This window comes from Pteropus medius, unplaced genomic scaffold (genome assembly GCF_902729225.1).
Source record: "Pteropus medius unplaced genomic scaffold, Ma_sr-lr_union100, whole genome shotgun sequence".
In the NCBI taxonomy this organism is placed as follows: Eukaryota; Metazoa; Chordata; class Mammalia; order Chiroptera; family Pteropodidae; genus Pteropus; species Pteropus medius.
This window is the reverse complement of record NW_024351729.1, coordinates 5,840,629-5,857,581: the sequence shown is the minus strand read 5'-3', so window position 1 is coordinate 5,857,581 and position 16,953 is coordinate 5,840,629. Positions and strand designations below refer to the sequence as shown.

The 16,953-nt window shown below is 33.5% G+C and overlaps 1 protein-coding gene across 1 annotated transcript in view; it reads left to right on the top strand.

Moving 5' to 3' along the window:
* DNAH7 (dynein axonemal heavy chain 7) overlaps nucleotides 1-16,953 on the top strand; it is a 208,265-nt gene that overhangs the window by 133,878 nt on the left and 57,434 nt on the right. The window contains exons 47-48 of the mRNA XM_039844299.1: nucleotides 1,863-2,026; nucleotides 9,690-9,844. Coding sequence (XP_039700233.1) covers nucleotides 1,863-2,026; nucleotides 9,690-9,844 — 319 coding nt within the window. The remainder of the gene's footprint in view (nucleotides 1-1,862; nucleotides 2,027-9,689; nucleotides 9,845-16,953) is intronic.

The following is a 16,953-nucleotide window of genomic DNA, read 5'->3' as shown; positions in this document are numbered from 1 at the left end:
TGCCAACTCCAAAGCAGAATCCTACCATGCTGTATAAGGACTTACAAGCTCTGGAGTTCAATTAATTTGAATTTTCTAAGCAATCTTTTCCCTGCCGATAATCAGTCAAAATTGTTTTGGTGGTAATGAATATTTTTCCTTTTTTCCATTTCTACCACCTATCTTACCACCTGATTACCAGCCAAGGCCCTTAGCTTATATTTTGAGATGCTTATTCAGAGTCCCTCATATTTGTTTCAGTTATTCTCTGCTACACCCTTACAGACATATAAGGGGCAATTAAAAAATTTTAAGCCAGAGGTCATCTGTGACAACATACTATACCTGTCAACTATAAATAGAATTCCACAACAACTATTGCTTCAATTTTCTCTACTTCTTCCCCATATCATTGGCTGTCATGCCTACTCTAGCATCAAACTATATCTGAGAAAACCTGCAGTTCTCCCCCAAAAGTTTGCAGGCCAACCTATAGCATGACATCAAAGATATCAAAACATTCCAGTAGGAACTGTGTACTGGGAGACAGAATCCAAATTGGAAATGCTATGAGCCCATCCTCCCTATATAGCCAGACCACTTGTTCCTGGTATCAACAACCAAACCAAACCAAACCAAACCAGACCAAACCAAACCAAACCAAACCAGACCAAACCAAACCCAAACAAAAAGTCCAGGTGCTAGTTACTAAGTGCTGCTCATGAGAGGTAATATTTTGCCTCCAGGGTTTACCTTCTAGTGGTATACCTAAGATCATATAATTATGAGACAGAAACCTGGCAGACAGCACTTTAATCAAGTGACAAAAATTAACATTATCAATAAATGAACAATTTGAAATCATGTACCGTTGATAGAATTCAATGAGAAGAACACAGCATTATTTTCATGATATTCCTGCCAAAGGTGCATAACCTGAATTGAATCATGAGGAAATATCATACAGACTCAATTGTGTGGCATTCTCCAAAATAACGGGCTAATCAAGGTCATGAAATTTATCACCTCTCCCCAAAATCATCATGGCCTTTCTTGTGCAAATCTAAGGAAATGTTGGTCCCACTTACTCAGCAGGAACACAAGGGAAGTGGTAGTGCCCACTATGCCCTCTCAGCCAGCACTACTTCGTATACACAGCACTCTCATCTACCCCTGGACTGGTACCAACAATACATATATCCACCTTCCCCGTGCCTCTTTCTAACCTATTTTCTCTCTGATCATGTCTTTTACTATTTCTAAACTCTTCGTAACCTCAAATTGGACCTTGACTTCTGACTTGAAGTACTCTTCTGATTCCTGAGCATCCTAGCGAACTATGCCCCAGGTTGGGTCCCAAACTCCGATATGTGTCCTGATCCTTGTTGGTGCTTCATAGCCAGGCCATCGTTCCTCCTCCAAGGAATGTGAACCAAAAACAAATGTTTTCTGTGTCCCCTACCAGTTCAAGTCCGATTTACTTGTACATCATAATATTTTATTAAGTTTGCTGTTTGTAATTTAAAGAAAATATGTAGAAAAACATGGTGGTCTCCAAATACTTTGTCAAGTGAAGCTTTATAATAAGAACTGGCAATTGTTTTTTCCAGATACAAAATTCTCACTTCACTATTAAGTTATCTATCTAAATCTTATCTTAACATTTGATATAATGAATTTTCATTTGAATATATAATGGACCTTCTAAATTATAATTTTATTTGGAAAAAACCCTGATCAACAATTAACACAAATTTTTTTTTAGGTAGAATTTCAAAAATGGTTTGTTGACTCAATGAATGAAGTGTAATTGGGGAGTTTACAAAGTATTCATTTGGTAACCCCGAGCCTCATTTTTACCTATTTCTCTGCATATCTTAAAGAACCAAACCAAAGAGTGGACAAATTTGTGCAAAAGAAGAGATATCCCCTGCTCCGATGATTATTCCCTGATGGGTATCCTAGGAGAAGCAGTGACGATTCGAGCCTGGAATATTGCTGGGTTACCTTCTGACTCATTTTCTATTGATAACGGGATCATCATAATGTAAGGAAAATATTTGTCTCATAAATGATCTCTATTGATCAGTAGACTTATTTATCTGTGCACCTTTTTAACAACAACGGTTGGTAAACTTTGATAGTACTGAAGAAAAACTTTGCTTAAATAACTGGCTAAATTAAATATGAATAATCACTTTTTTCTATTAATATTAAAACAATTGAAATTTGAAAGCTGTAGAAAAAAAACTCAGATGATTTTGCTTAAATTTTAATCAATTTTTAGCAAATAGAGCAAACTCTACCATAAGTAAGTGAAGTCCAATTTTTCTCCCATAAAATACACAGTTTTGTTACTGCGAGTTAATGAAAGGTATAGCAGTGGGTTGTTGGTGGTGATAGGTTTGGGTGTTGCAAATTCTGTATTAGTTCCTGCTGAGTGTGGGACTGGTTTAAATGATATGGATATTCTTCTGAGTCCTGGGAAGATTGGAGCTTTTATGACAGTGCCTGCTATTCCTAGAATCTCCTTGTTAGTAGATAAATCCCATGGAGACTGGGCTGAGAGAATACTGGAGGCTCATTCAGCCTCACCTTTTCTCCAGGTCTTACCTTCCAGAAGCTAAGGATGGTCATCAATAGTGTCATTTTGAAGTTCACATTACCATGGGCCTTTATTACTGGACCAGCATTCTTGGAGGTGTTAGCATGTTAGGAATAGTGCAGGTAAAGCAACAGTAGGAAATATTTAGTTCTGTGTTACATGACTACTTTAATTAGTTATTAATTTACTATTGAAAAAGTAATTGATATGATAGTACTCGATTTAAAGTAAAAATGGTTGATGCATGTGAATTTTAAAAATAGAATTAACCACCACATGTGAATACTATTTATTCTTAAATTTTTTATATGTAGTATTTATGAAAATTACTCCACCAATTAAAGCTCTGGTGAACACATATTTTTACTGCTCAGCAAATGATCCTGACTTATGGATTTATTTAGCATTTATTTCCTGAATTGTTCTACAGGGATTTGAGGCATGTGCAATTTGAAAATAATACAAAACAAGTTAAAGAAGTAGTTACTACTAGGTAATTGAGACGAGCTAATTTTACAGTTGGGCCCTGAATTAAGTTCAAAGCTTTTCAGTAACTAAGGCAAAAAAGAAAACCTAGGTCACATACTTCTCATTTTTAAACCAAGTAAATTGCACTCAGAGAGAGAAGCTCGTTCAGGAACTAAAATTTAATTGTTTTGTTGATTCAGAGAAAAGATTACAAAGCTTTTCCTTGGATGCCTAAAATTAAGTACTAGGCACTCTGCTCTGATAATCTAAATTAATCCAGAAGAGAAACTGTAGAATCTGGATAAATGATCAATACGCGCATTAGTTTGCTGCTAAAACATATTTTTAAGTGCATTTTAACAAGTACTGGGTGGCAGCTAGTTTGTTTTTTAACCATTTACAAGGAGGTAGCCTACAGACCATTTGTGCTGATGTTGGATGTGAGAACACACACTAGACTTTGACATATGTAGGATGTTTCTGAAAGCGTAGAAGTCCGCCTTTTACTTTTTACTTTTGCCCAATTGGACTAATTAACTTCAGCCTAAAAATAGTCATATTTTGCTGTTTTTGTTATTGTTTTGCTATTTTTTTCTCAGAAAAAATAATAGCAAAACAATAACTCTTTCTATGTACTTGAAAATATAGTTGTACATAGCAGTAGTTCAGTCTTTATTATTTTGATTTGCAATTTATATACCTTTGTTCCACTTAGCAGAGCATCCGTAACCATTATATCCATTAAAAGCCAAACTGCCCCTTATTTTCTAGCAAATAAATGTACACTTTCTTTTGGGTCCAGTTATATTTTAATAATTATAGAACCGTTGATGAATATTTCTGTTTTTAAGATTCCAAAACTTTCAGTGATTATTCTATAAGACAACAAACTCACATCTCTGAGAAGCAGAGGTAGAAAATGGTGTTAAAGTGCCGTAATGCCTATATTTTTGCTATTTGTAAAAATGTTGAAATATTAGCAAAAAGTTATGGGAGCAATTATACTGAGAAAGAAACATTAACATTTTTCATTTTTAGTTATTTTGTCAGTGCATTTTGGTAATCTTATACTGGGGGGTTTCAGTAAATAGGTTTAAGGTGATTATTTTGAAGTATCAGATAAGTATCTTATTTAATTGCATAGTGCATTTTTCCATTACCCAGAGATACTTGCTTGATAATGATACCTAATATTGAGCACTTACTAAGGACCTAATCTTCTGCTTAGTGCTTTTCACGTACTGAGTGAGGAGTCTATTATTTAGGAAAACTGGAAAAATCTATAGCATTTGGATAACTTAGAATATAATTAACTTTTGGAGCTATTGACTCCTGAAGGTCCTTGGCTAATCAGAATTTCAAGGGCTAGTGATAACATTAAATGGAATTAGATTGTATCTAAACATTTCACTGGGAAAGTGTTAGAATTGTTTAACAACTTAAGTAGATCAGTCTTATATCTAATATAACTCTGCTTTTTAAAAATGTCTTTTTCGTTGCTATGAGAGCAGATAAGTTAGGTTTATTTCAGCAGCAATAATAACTGAGAAGAGCACCCACCATTTCTTGTCTGTTTTCATCTATTTGTGTGTGTGTGTGTAAAGAGAAAAATAGCATAACTCTTTGAAATGCACCACTGTTACATGTTCAAATTCTGTGTCCTTTTATGCAAACTACTGTGAACATACATGTATTATCACTGTTGGAAGTCTGTATTTTTCAAAAACCCAAAGAGTACCAAATAACAATTGTCTCTAGACAATAGCAAAAGAACAAACACTATGGAAACCTGAAATGTTGAATGCTCTAAAAATTCAATTTCTATTTGTGAACCACTGGATTTAAAGCATTTCTGGATTCAAGAATGTTTAGTGGAGGAAGAGTGAAAATTGTGTGGAAAAAAACATTGTCTTGTCAAAAAATAATGCAAAATAATGGTGGAGAAGAAGTAAACAGTAAACAGTGCTTGTTCATTTCAAGTTCAGGACTTATATTCATCCAGTGAAGCTATTTAAACGAATGTGTGTTGCAATATAGCCCTCCACGATAATTTTTGTTTCATGTATTTTTAAAAAATAGTACATTCTTTCAACCTACACTGAAGAATATCTCCTTTGAAATTTTATTAACATGATACGTTATTCTAGGAAACTCTAAAAGCAAATATTGTAAACCAAAGTCATAATGTTTTCCTGTTTTTGAATCAAAAAGATGTTATATTGTAGGTGTTGCTTGGGGAAAATAAGTTTGATACAGTTGTTAACTGAATATAGAACAGTATCTCTGTGCGTGCGTGCGTGCGCGCGCGTGCGCGCGCGTGTGTGTGTGTGTGTGTGTGTGTGTGTAGAGAGAGAGAGAAGGAATATATAGATATTCAGTTTCAGCATAATTTATTTGAAAACAATGTCCTTTTTTCATTGAATTGCCTTTGCATCTTTGCTGAAAATCAGTACATGTGTCTATTTCTGGATTGTCTATTCTGTTTCATTGAACTATTTGTCTTGCAAATACCAGATTGCCTTGATTAATGTAGCTTTATATTGTCTTGAAATCAGATGATATGTCTTTCAACTTTGTTCTTCAAAATTGCTCTTACTTTTTAATATAAATTTTAGAATCAGTTTTTAAATATCTACAAAAGATCCTGCTGAGATTTTGATTGGGACTGCATTGAATGTATAGATCAATTTGAGAAGAACTGACAATAAGCCTTCTAATCCATCAACACAGTATATCTCTATTTATTTAGATCTTTGATTTCTGTGCTGTATTTTTCATTTCTATACTTTTCATTTGGTTGTTTTATACACTCAATTTTTCTGCTCTTTTTATTTATTTTTAAAATGTTCACCTTTACCTCATGTAGGATGGTTATAATAATTGCTTTAAAGTTTTTTTCTGGTAATTTCAAGATCTTGCTTTTTCTTTGAGAATTGGTCACATTCTAGTTCTTTGTATCAAGTAATCTTGCACTGAGTCCTAAGTTATATTTTGAATATGAGACTCTGGGTCCCGTTAGAATCCTCTGGATAAGACTGATTTTTGTTTCAACAGTCATACAATTTGGTTAGGTTCAGACCACAATTTCTGTCTTCCTTCTGTGGATGATGTGTCCAATTTTAGGTCAAATTTGAATGTTTTTGCTGTGCTGTTCAGATTTGCTCCTCAACATACATTACTCAGGCGTTAATCTGGGACTTGGATTTATATCATAGTGTAAACTTTGGCATGCTTCTTTGGATGTGTTGTTCCATGCAAAGCTAGGTAATGAGCTCAGTGTTTGTGTCTGTTTATTCACAAAATTAGGAAGTCCTTTCTTCAGAGCTATCTCCTCCAGGATTTCCCCCACACTTTCCATACTTCCGGGACCTCCTTTCCTGTATTTTTCTGACCAAAATAATGGAGTTCTCTCAGAGTTTAACTTCCCACACTGTTAACACGATCTCATGTACATACTGAGGGGAAGGTGGCAAGAGGAAAGAGAGAAAAATACTGGAATTTCTCTTGCTTTAGACTAAATGTTTTTCTCTCAAATTCATATGTTACGCCTAAATCCCCACTGTGATGGCATTTGGAGGCGGGGCTTTGAGAGGCAGTTAGGTCATGAGAGCGGAGTCCTCCTGAATAGGATTAGGGCCCTTCTAAGAAGAGACACAGAAATGATTGTTCTCTGCTCTTCACCATGTGAAGATACAAAGAGAAGACGACCATCTGCAAACCAGTGGGGCCCTCACAAGACACTGTATCTGCTAACACCTTGATCTTAGGCTTCCCAGTCTCCAGAACTGTGAAAAATAAGTGTTAGTTATTTAAGTTGCCCAGCCTATGATCATTTGTTATAATGGCCTGAACGGACTAAGGCACCCTTGCACCCTATGTACAACAGGCCCCTTTTCCCAGTTCTACTGTCCACAGTGATGGGTTTTCTCTCAGTGTTTTAGGTAATTACACTATCACTGTTTCTAGCATGGTAATATGGTTTTATGGCTGTGGAGTTGACTTGGGGGCAGGGATAGAGGAGAACGAAGAGAAAAAAAAAACACAAGGATTTCCCCCAACACTGTCTGACTCACACGTGATCATTTTCTTAGTCCTCTAGTGAGACAACAAGAAAACGACAATAACCACAACAAACCACACACCCACATACTCCCCCGCCCCGCAAAACTCACCATCTGTTTATTGGTCAATCCGTAGTTTTAACATTCTTCCCATTTATGTGTTATTTACTTTTTGAAGTAGTTGCTTTTGGTATTTTAGCCAGAATTATTCGTTATAATCAGTGGAAGAGCTAGGCTATAAGGTACTTACACCAGCTTGTCAGAACCAGAAGTCCTTTCCTCTGATTTTGAGAAATTGCTCTGAGGACCAGTATTCTTTTAGAAAATGTCAATTTTTAGAATGAATTAACCTGTGTGGTGTTTGTCAGATGCTTTTTACTATTTCCATTTCACTAGATTATCATATTCAAACTTTATTTGATCTAGGAATATACTATTTAGTTGGATGATGTAGTTTAGAAGTTATAGAATTACCATAATAGAATATTATCATTATTTGAAAACACCATCAATGTATTATGGATGAATTGCTAAAATTTAGAGAGAAAAGAGATCAAGAGAGGCTTTGTGGACTGCACAGCATGTGAGCTGACCTCGAAACATGAGTAGGAGTTGAACATGAAAGGAAGGGTAAGAAGTGCATTTTGGACAAAAAAACAGCATGAGCATGGGTGTTGTGGGTAAAAAATTGGAAGCAACAGAAGGAAGAGTGAATCATTCGATTTCTTCAGGAAAGCATAAATGCAGTCTAACACTCACACATAATCCTCCAAACTTAAAAATATTTCTGAAATTGTGACAGAATGAAAGTTTTACATATTTATAAGTTTTATTTCTTTCTAATTTATCTTCTCACTCCCTTTAGTTTTCTACAGATATAATTCTCTTTTTATTAATTGATTGCATCTAAGATATGACATTTCTCTTTTTGTCTCATTTCTTCCTAAATACAATGGCCTGAATTGTTCCTCCTCTTTATCCTCCCTTCCCAAGGCATTTTGGAGATGGGGACTTTAAGGAGGTAATTAGATTCATTGAGGTCATAAGGGTAGAGCTATAATTCAATAGAACTGGTGTTCTTCTAAGAGGAAGAGACACCAGGGATGCATGCTTAGAGGAAAGATCACTTGAGGACACAGCAAGAGGGCTGTGTTGTCTGCAAGCCAAAGAGAGAGGCCTCTGAAGTAACCAAACCTGCCAGCACCTTGACCTTAGACTTCCAGCCTCCAGAACTGTGAGAGAATAAACTTATGTAATTTAAGCAACCCAGACTGTGGTATTTTGTTATGGCAGCCTGAGCTGACTAATATATTATATAATGCCAGTATTAGAGGACAAGACTATCTTTACCATATTAGCTACATATACTGTATCAGGCTATAACTTATACGCCCCCAAATATTATTACTTCCATTTAGGGGGATAAATCATCTGATGAAATTCTAATTTCAAGTTAAAATAAAATTGAATTTAATATGTTATTTTGTTCCATCACCATTTTTTTTCTTTTTTTGTCCCAGTCACCACTTATTTTTCTCTTCCTGCTGTTCTGATGTTCTGTGTGAATTTTCTGTGTTCACTTTTGAAGAATTTGACAGTATCATTAGGAGAGTGGCCACTATTCTGGCTTGTTTTTACTGAAACTTTGAAGAGAAAGAAAAAGGACAGCAATCTTAATGCTGATTACATTTTACACAAGGCAGAAAGCTATATGGTTGGTACCATCTGGTGATGGCAGGTACTGGTTAACCCTTTGTGATCCCTCAATACCCTGGAAAACAAACTGAGTGCATCATGGTTCACTGTTCTTGTTCTTATCATAAAGGGAGAGATATGAATGAAAATAAAGCAATTAGTATGAGCTCTCCCACAATGAAAACACCCTGACTTTCAGAGAATAGATTTCTGTCCATAAGAAGCTCACAATCACTAGGCAAATGTGTAATGAACTACATGTGTGATATTAGATATACAAGTATTTGGAACAACTATTAGTCAACAATTGTGTTAACACTTAAGGGTCCGTGGCTATTATGAAGTTTAGATGATGTAAAATTATGCTTTTCACCTTTTTTAGACCATTATATCTTTAATAGTCTAGAGTTCAAAAAGAAATATAATGTCTCCATCCTTTCTCTTTCCCTATGGTACAGATGGTAGCAGAAAGCAGCTCAGGAAGTGAAGTGATTTGCCCAAGGTCACATGAGTAATTAATGGCAAGGCCTAGGGAAGAACTAGAGTTTCCCGATTTCCATTACCCTTAATGGTTGTCATTGGGACTTAACTAGAAAGAGCAGCAAGTATTTTCAAAATGTAATTTAACATTTAGAGAACTGTAATTTTCTAAAAGTTAGTAAAAGAACTTGTGTTAAGTTTTCAGGATGGCTTTTATAGTTGCCATTTTCATAGCTTGCTCAATTTAAATGTCTCTGCTTCAAGAACATAGTTTCTCAGAATAAGTTAAAAAGTAAAATGTTACTATAAAGCATGAGCTGTAAGAAAGTGATGTGTGCATGATTCAACTGGATAGAGATAAATCATAGCTTGATTAGCATCATCTTTCTTCTCTCTTTCAGGAATGCAAGAAGGTGGCCTCTGATGATAGATCCTCAAGGTCAAGCTAATAAATGGATCAAGAACATGGAAAAAGCTAATAGTCTTCATCTAATTAAATTAAGTGATCCTGACTATGTCAGAACTCTGGAAAATTGCATCCAGTTTGGTACTCCTGGTACGTAGCTGAATAACAAGCATACATTACAGAAATTGTGCCCTGGAAAGGGCACAATTAACTCAAAATGATGTAAGTTGTTTCTTTTTTAAAAAAATATTCATGTCAGACTCATCTTAAATAATGACTTTGTTAATGTTGTTCATTATTTATTGATAATTAATCAAGTGAGAACTTTAGAGATTATACTTCCAGAAGGTTAGGATGTTGTCTTCATCTTGATTCATTTGAGATGCATTCTCTAATTGACCTGTTTTAATTTTTTTTCTGTTCTTCGCTATTCTTTAGTTCTCATTATAACTCCGCTTCTGCAATTAAAAGGGCCACCTAATATGCCAAAAATATTTTAACACAACATTAGTCCAGCTATATATTTATCCTTCTCTTGACTTACCCTACAAAAGTGGCATAGTACTACATATACATTTTACATAGCTGATTATTATCTGCCATTGACAATGAAGAGATTAGAAACATGACAAGAATTTTTCAATAAAGCTCTATGCACACGTCACATTTGTCAAAACCAAAAAGAAAATACTGATGATTGGAGTAAATTGGGGTTGTTAGTCACATTTAAATCCATGTTACCTATCAAACCTGACAATTCACTTAACCAAATAAATAGGAACATTATAAAACTACAACATATTTAGACTCAGGACAATTTCAACAAATCTCAGATATTATTAAAGCTGGTACTACATGGAAGAATCATGATATTTATAACAAATGGTCTTATTGGCATTGTATTTTTGTATATTAATAATGAATCATTTAAACTATTAATTACAATTTTAGGTTCTGTTAGGTTAAGCATGAAATGAAAAAAGTGTAAGGTTACCTAGAAAATCTGTGTGACAGACACACACACAAATAGTGTTTTATTCATCTAACGGGTGTTCTTAGAGTATAGTAGTACAGTGTTATGAGAGTTACAAAAAAGGGGGATTATTATCTCTACTATCAAATATCTTGCTTGTTTAATGGAAAGGATCAGACAATATATGTAACTAACTGTAATATAAATAGAAAGTGGACATAGGTCACTGACCCTATTAGGACTATTAGGACTACTGCGCTGTTATGGGTAGGTACACTGGCTATGAAATCAGAGTACCTGCCTCTTTTACTCAGTGTGGGTTCAGTGACCTTTCTGAGACTCCATTTCCCCATCTGTACTTTGACCATAAAGGGATAAAAAAACATGAGTTATTGTACTTTGGGTACTTACTGCAGTGTCTGTAAGTACAATTATATTAATGTAATTAATATAAGAAAGGTACAGTTGATGAACTATGAGAATTTGGAGGAATTAAAGATTTCTTGAAAGAATTGGGACCTTAAATATTTTTTTTCTAATTTAACTTCAATATTCAAATGATTTCCTGACATAGTAAAAAAACAATTAAATAATAATTGAGCATCTACCACGTGCTTGACATTCTGGAGATTTCTGTGATCTCAGTTATATATATGATGATGGTATTGTATTATTTTAGAAAGGAAAAGGCCAGAGAGACAATATGCTTAGAATTTTTCAAACTTTGGGTTAGAGCTGTGAGAGAGCAAACCAACTTACTGAGTCTCGACCAGCATTTTTAAATGAAATGCAATAGAAAAGAATAAAACATATTAGACTGCATAGCATAGAGTAAAATTAAGCATTATTTCACAAAATTTTAATAGTTTTAGGTGCATATGTGTGTACTGGAGTAAGATTTAAAATGTATTTTTTACTTGGAGTCGTGGCCAAATTTGAAATCCAATAGTAATCCCAGCCACTTCATTTTATTAACAAGGTGAGATGCTAGAGAATGTTAGTTACATGGCTTAAGCAAGATTGTGTCCCTAGTTAAAGGGAGTGCTGAACTAATCCCCAGGTCTTCTGTCTTTTTCTAATGCTCTGTCACTCACAGTTGCTTTAACCTAATTTTTGGAATGAATTTTAAAAATGGATAATAATTACTTACAATGCCTTCTAACGTTAGTCATCAGAAAGAAGTGAAAAAATTTAAATCTATTATAGAAAAAGAAACAGATGGCAGATTTTATAACTGTTTTTATATTTAACCTTCAAGTAAAAGAATCAATTACTGTTACAGTTTTAAAATAGAATCGGGGGCCTTCAGCCTTTTGAGCTGCCCTTCTCTTGTTTGAGCCACTTCCTCGTCTGGAAGTGTACTATTGCTTTCCTTTCCTTTCTAATAAAGCAATTCTTTTCTGCTGTAAAAAAAAAAAAAAAGAGAGAGAGAGAGAGAGAGAGAGAAAGAAAAGAAAAAGAAAAAAACAGAAGCGGTTAAAGACTCCTCCATTTAAGAAGCTATCTTTAGATACTGGTCTATTCAAGGATAGTGGCTTTGATCTGTCATCCCTCACAGGCAGCCTGGATTGAGAAGACAGAGGTTTTCTTTCCCCTTCTTCACCCATCTGCTTCAACTATAGCAGACCTCCCTTTTATTTGTTTATATTGAATTTCAAGATAAAATTCTCTGATTAAATAGTATCCTGCTCCTTAAAAAATTTTTTTAAAGTCACGTTTCTGGAAAATAAAATATATCTGTGTTAACTACACCAATGGATAAAGTATGTACGATATTAGCATGTAAATATTAGTGATACAGCAATTTGTCCATACCTCAATAAAGCTAAAAAAAATAAGATTAAAATTTTTAATTTTAAAAAGACATTAACTTGTATGTATCTTTTAATGGCTTTCCATTAACTTTATGGGAAAAAAACCTTTGCATTAAGAGCAAAATCTATCATATCTGAGCCTTCCTTACTTTTATCTCCTAGCACTTTCTTTCCCCCTTGTGTATAACGTATGAAGGATGTAAAACTACTCTGGTTTCATATTTCTTTCATTTGCTCATTCGTTTCTTCATTCGTTCACCTAACATATTTATTTTGCAAATACCACATGCTGCTGAATACACAGCATGAACAAGACAGACCTGGTCTCTATTTTCTTGAAGATTATTGGTTTTAAAGAGGGAGACAGAGATGGCACGTGTGATGAGGCTTAGAAGATGAAAGTTTGGGGTATTTGAGAGCAGGCAGTACATAACAACATGGTAGTGTTCCTCATCTCTTAGCTTTCTTCTGTGTTTTTCCATCCATTTGGTGAATTCCTTCAAATGTCATCCTTTAAGATACAGCTCAAACACTTCTTTTTCTGTGACATCTCTCTTGACCTCTCCATCGAAGTGCCAATACAGATTTCTGTTATTGCCCTTATTATTATGTACTTAGCTACTTGTTTCTCACCTCCAAGCTCTTTGAGGGTAATTACTATGTATTCAGTTATTATTGAATTTATTTTGAGTACAATATGCTCCATAATTTAACACAATATGCTGAAGATTTTTTTGCTATTAATTTAAAGTCTCACATAGGATAATGCAAGTAATTCGTGAAAACAAAAAACAAAAAACAAAAAAACAAACAAACAAACAAAAAACTAGTATCAGTTAATGTCCTAAATACAAAAGAAATATGAAAAAAATACTTGGTTCTCTTTAAATTTCTGTTGCTAAGGATAACTGTTTCGAGTGAGAAGATCTGCTTTATTCAAAGATAGTAGCAGCCATGTGTTTGGATTGCCAGCCTTGATTTTCCACAAGCTTTGCAAATGCTGTGATGGACTGGAACTTGGGAATGAGGAAGGGGGATTTTACGTAAATCAGCATATTGTTAACTTTGATGATAGAAATATGAAAAGAAGCCTGTCTCATGAATTTGAGCCTATATTTTAACATGAAACATATTTTGATTTAATTAAAATTAAAGGAGTCCAAAGTTAGAGTCAAAATAAATAGTTAAATTAAGGATAGTGTTCTGGGTAATTCATGTACATATGGATTTTTGCTCCTTTTTTCTGTTTTTTAAATTTAGAATACTTTGATTTTCCAGTGAGGCTTATAATATAGTAAATATTCAATGTTGAGACCATATTTCTTTGAAATCAGGATGCTGCAGAAATCTTTCTTAACAGGCTTACAATTTGATTCTACTGGTGAGAAAATAAATGTTCATTTTGGGGGAAAATAATCAAGCCTGTAATATTTAAATTTGTATAATTATATTTTAGCTTTGAAAAAGACATACATATTAATATAGATACTTTTAATTCCATTTTTAACTTGAAATAACAGGGTGATGAAATTGTGTGATAGTATTTCTTAGTGAAAAAGATTTTATGCAAAAATTACTAAAGTTGAGGCAATTAGACAAAAATGTTATAATATTTCATAAACAAAATTTGAGTTCCTAACTAACAAATTAAAAGATTTTAAAAACCTGATCATGTAAAAATAAAAATGAGAAATTGATATCTATTATTTCTGTTATTGTTTAACATTATTAAGAGAGTTTTTTCAGTGCAATAAAATAAAACAATGAAGATGCTATAACATTTGGAAAGAGAAAACATTGTCATAGTCATAGACAGTATATTTCATCTAGAAAACCTAAGAGAATTAACTGAAAAGCTATTATAATAAAAGAGTTTAATGGAGTAAATATATTCCAAAAAGAATATTTTAAAAAATTGATAAGAACTGAGAATAAAACAATTGGGTAGTGAGTCTCATCAACCAGAGAATATGAAACAAAACAAAACAAAAACTTAAAATGATGTTCACAGTGTATAGCACAAAAATGACAAAACTTTACAGAAAAACAAAAGATTTGAGTAAGACATAATTTTTTCACTGATAGGAAAACCAGTATTGTAAAGATGTCAAGTCTTTCAAAAATAAATTTTTTAGAAATAATACTGAAGTTAACCTAGAAGAAACACAGTTAAAGAGGTAAAAAGAAATTCAGGAGAAGAGTGAATTTGGAATTAACTGGAATAAGTTCTGGAATAAACTCTAATATAAGTAAGCTTTTAATGCATTAGAAAGTATGCATTGTAAATCAATGGAAAAATGACAAGTCATTCAGCAAATGCTGTCGGGAAAATTGGTTTTGTGGAAAAATATATCAAGTCAGAGTCTCACCTCACACCTCATTTGCTCCAGATGACTTAAAGAATTAAATATGAAAGAAAAAAAGAAAAGACATAAATGCTAAAAGAAAACATAGGGGAGTAAGTAAATTATCTTTCTAAGAAAATACACAATGGGAAAATTTAAAATAGATTAATAGTTTACAATTTAAGCCAAGAAATTTATATAGAAGTTTCTATATTATATAGAAGAAACTTAAGAGTATTTTAAACACTTACAGTTTATGGAATTTATTTGTATCTCAATTTAAACAGTCGAACTGTAATTAAAGCATTTTAAGACAATGGGGAAACATGTTTCTGCCTTGATAATTGATGAATTTACAAATTAATAATTTTTAAGGTGTGCCAACTTTTAAAGAGTCTCTGCTTTTCAGAGACACCTACTCAAATATTTGCAGATAAAGTTTCATGATGTCTGGGATTTGTTTGTAAGTAATCCAAGGTGAGATAAGAAATAGATGAAACAAGATTGGCTGAATTTACAAGAGTATACTATTCTTTTTTACTTTTGAAAAAGGCTTAAAATTTCTACAACAAAAAGTTAAATTATAAAAAGAAATATAAAGAAATTTAAAAACAAGTAGAAAACTGGGGGGTGGGTATTTGCTACAACATTAAAATATACAGATAAGGTTTTAAAACCTAGTACGTTGAGACAATTAGTGCTCTTTGTTTCCTGATGTCCATTCCTACCTTTTTCCTTACTATTTGCATCCTCTGTGTTTACCTGGATGCATTGCATACATTTCCTAACACCTGTTGTAGTTGTATGTCATCATGTGACTTGTTTTGGTCATTAAGATGTAAATGAAAGTGCCATTTGTAATTGCCAAGAAATATTATTAAAAGACGTTTCTTCCTTTTCTGTTTTCTCTTTCTTTCTGATGGCTGGAATGTGGATGTAGTTTGACAGGCCATTTTGACCAAAGAGATCCAACCCATATTTCAAAAATAGTGAAGAGGCAAGATGGCAGGAACTTGATGTCTAACAGTTTTGCCACACTGTCTGTCCAGTCCTGCACTGATGACCTCGGGCTCTCCTTTACATGAGATATAAATCCCTTCCTGTTTATGTCACTCTTATTTTTTTATCATTTGCAGCTGAACCTAATTGTAAATAACATACCCCACAATAGGAAAATGGGCAAATATATTAAGGTACATTTTCAAGAAGTAAAAATGTAATTAACCAAAGAGCACCTAAAACATCAGTCCTAAAATAACAGGATTTCTTCACATATCAAATTGTAAAAATCGTTAATATAGTACCTAATGTTGACAGTATCACATAGTGGTTAAGAGAGCCATATAAGGAGCCTGACTGCTTAGTTCAAGTTTTTTCTTTGTCATTTACTAGATGATTTAACTGAAAATTTTACTTCTATTGCCTTGCCTCAGTTTTCCCATCCATAAAACTGGTATAATAGTAGTCCATGCTTTTTAAAGTTGTGAAGTTGATTAGAAAATACAATGCTAGCATGATGCCTAGCAATGTAAGTACATTGATGATATGTAAAAACAGGTTTAAAAACAAACAAAAAAAAGTGAGTACTCATTGCAACCCTGAAATCTATAACTATTTAGGAAAGTAATTTGGCAATATAAATAGCCCTTAAGATGCTCTTAACTGTTGACCATTACTTCCACTTCTAGGACTCCAGCATGATTAAGTAATCAGTGATGAACACAAGGGTTTATTCAAAAAAACGTTTACTGTAGCATTATTAACAGTGGAAAAAATAGAAGCAATCTAAATAATAGAAGACTAACATATTTACTACATTATGATGCACTCATGTTATTTAACTATAAAAAATAATCATTTTATTCAAGCAGAAAATGAAAATGAGTTTAAAAATCATCTGCCTGCTTTGGTTAAATAAGATCTCAGCAGTACAAGAATTTGACAAGAAGACAATTTTAGGAATTCATTTAGCTAGGAATAACCTGTTGGAAGGAGCAGTACTTTCACTGCAATAGAGATTCAGACACCTGTCATTCCAATGCCCTAAGCTGCTTCTTTCCCATCAAGATTGCACATCCAGTTTCTTGAGGGACTCTTGCAAAACACCATAATTCAAGTTTGGCTGTG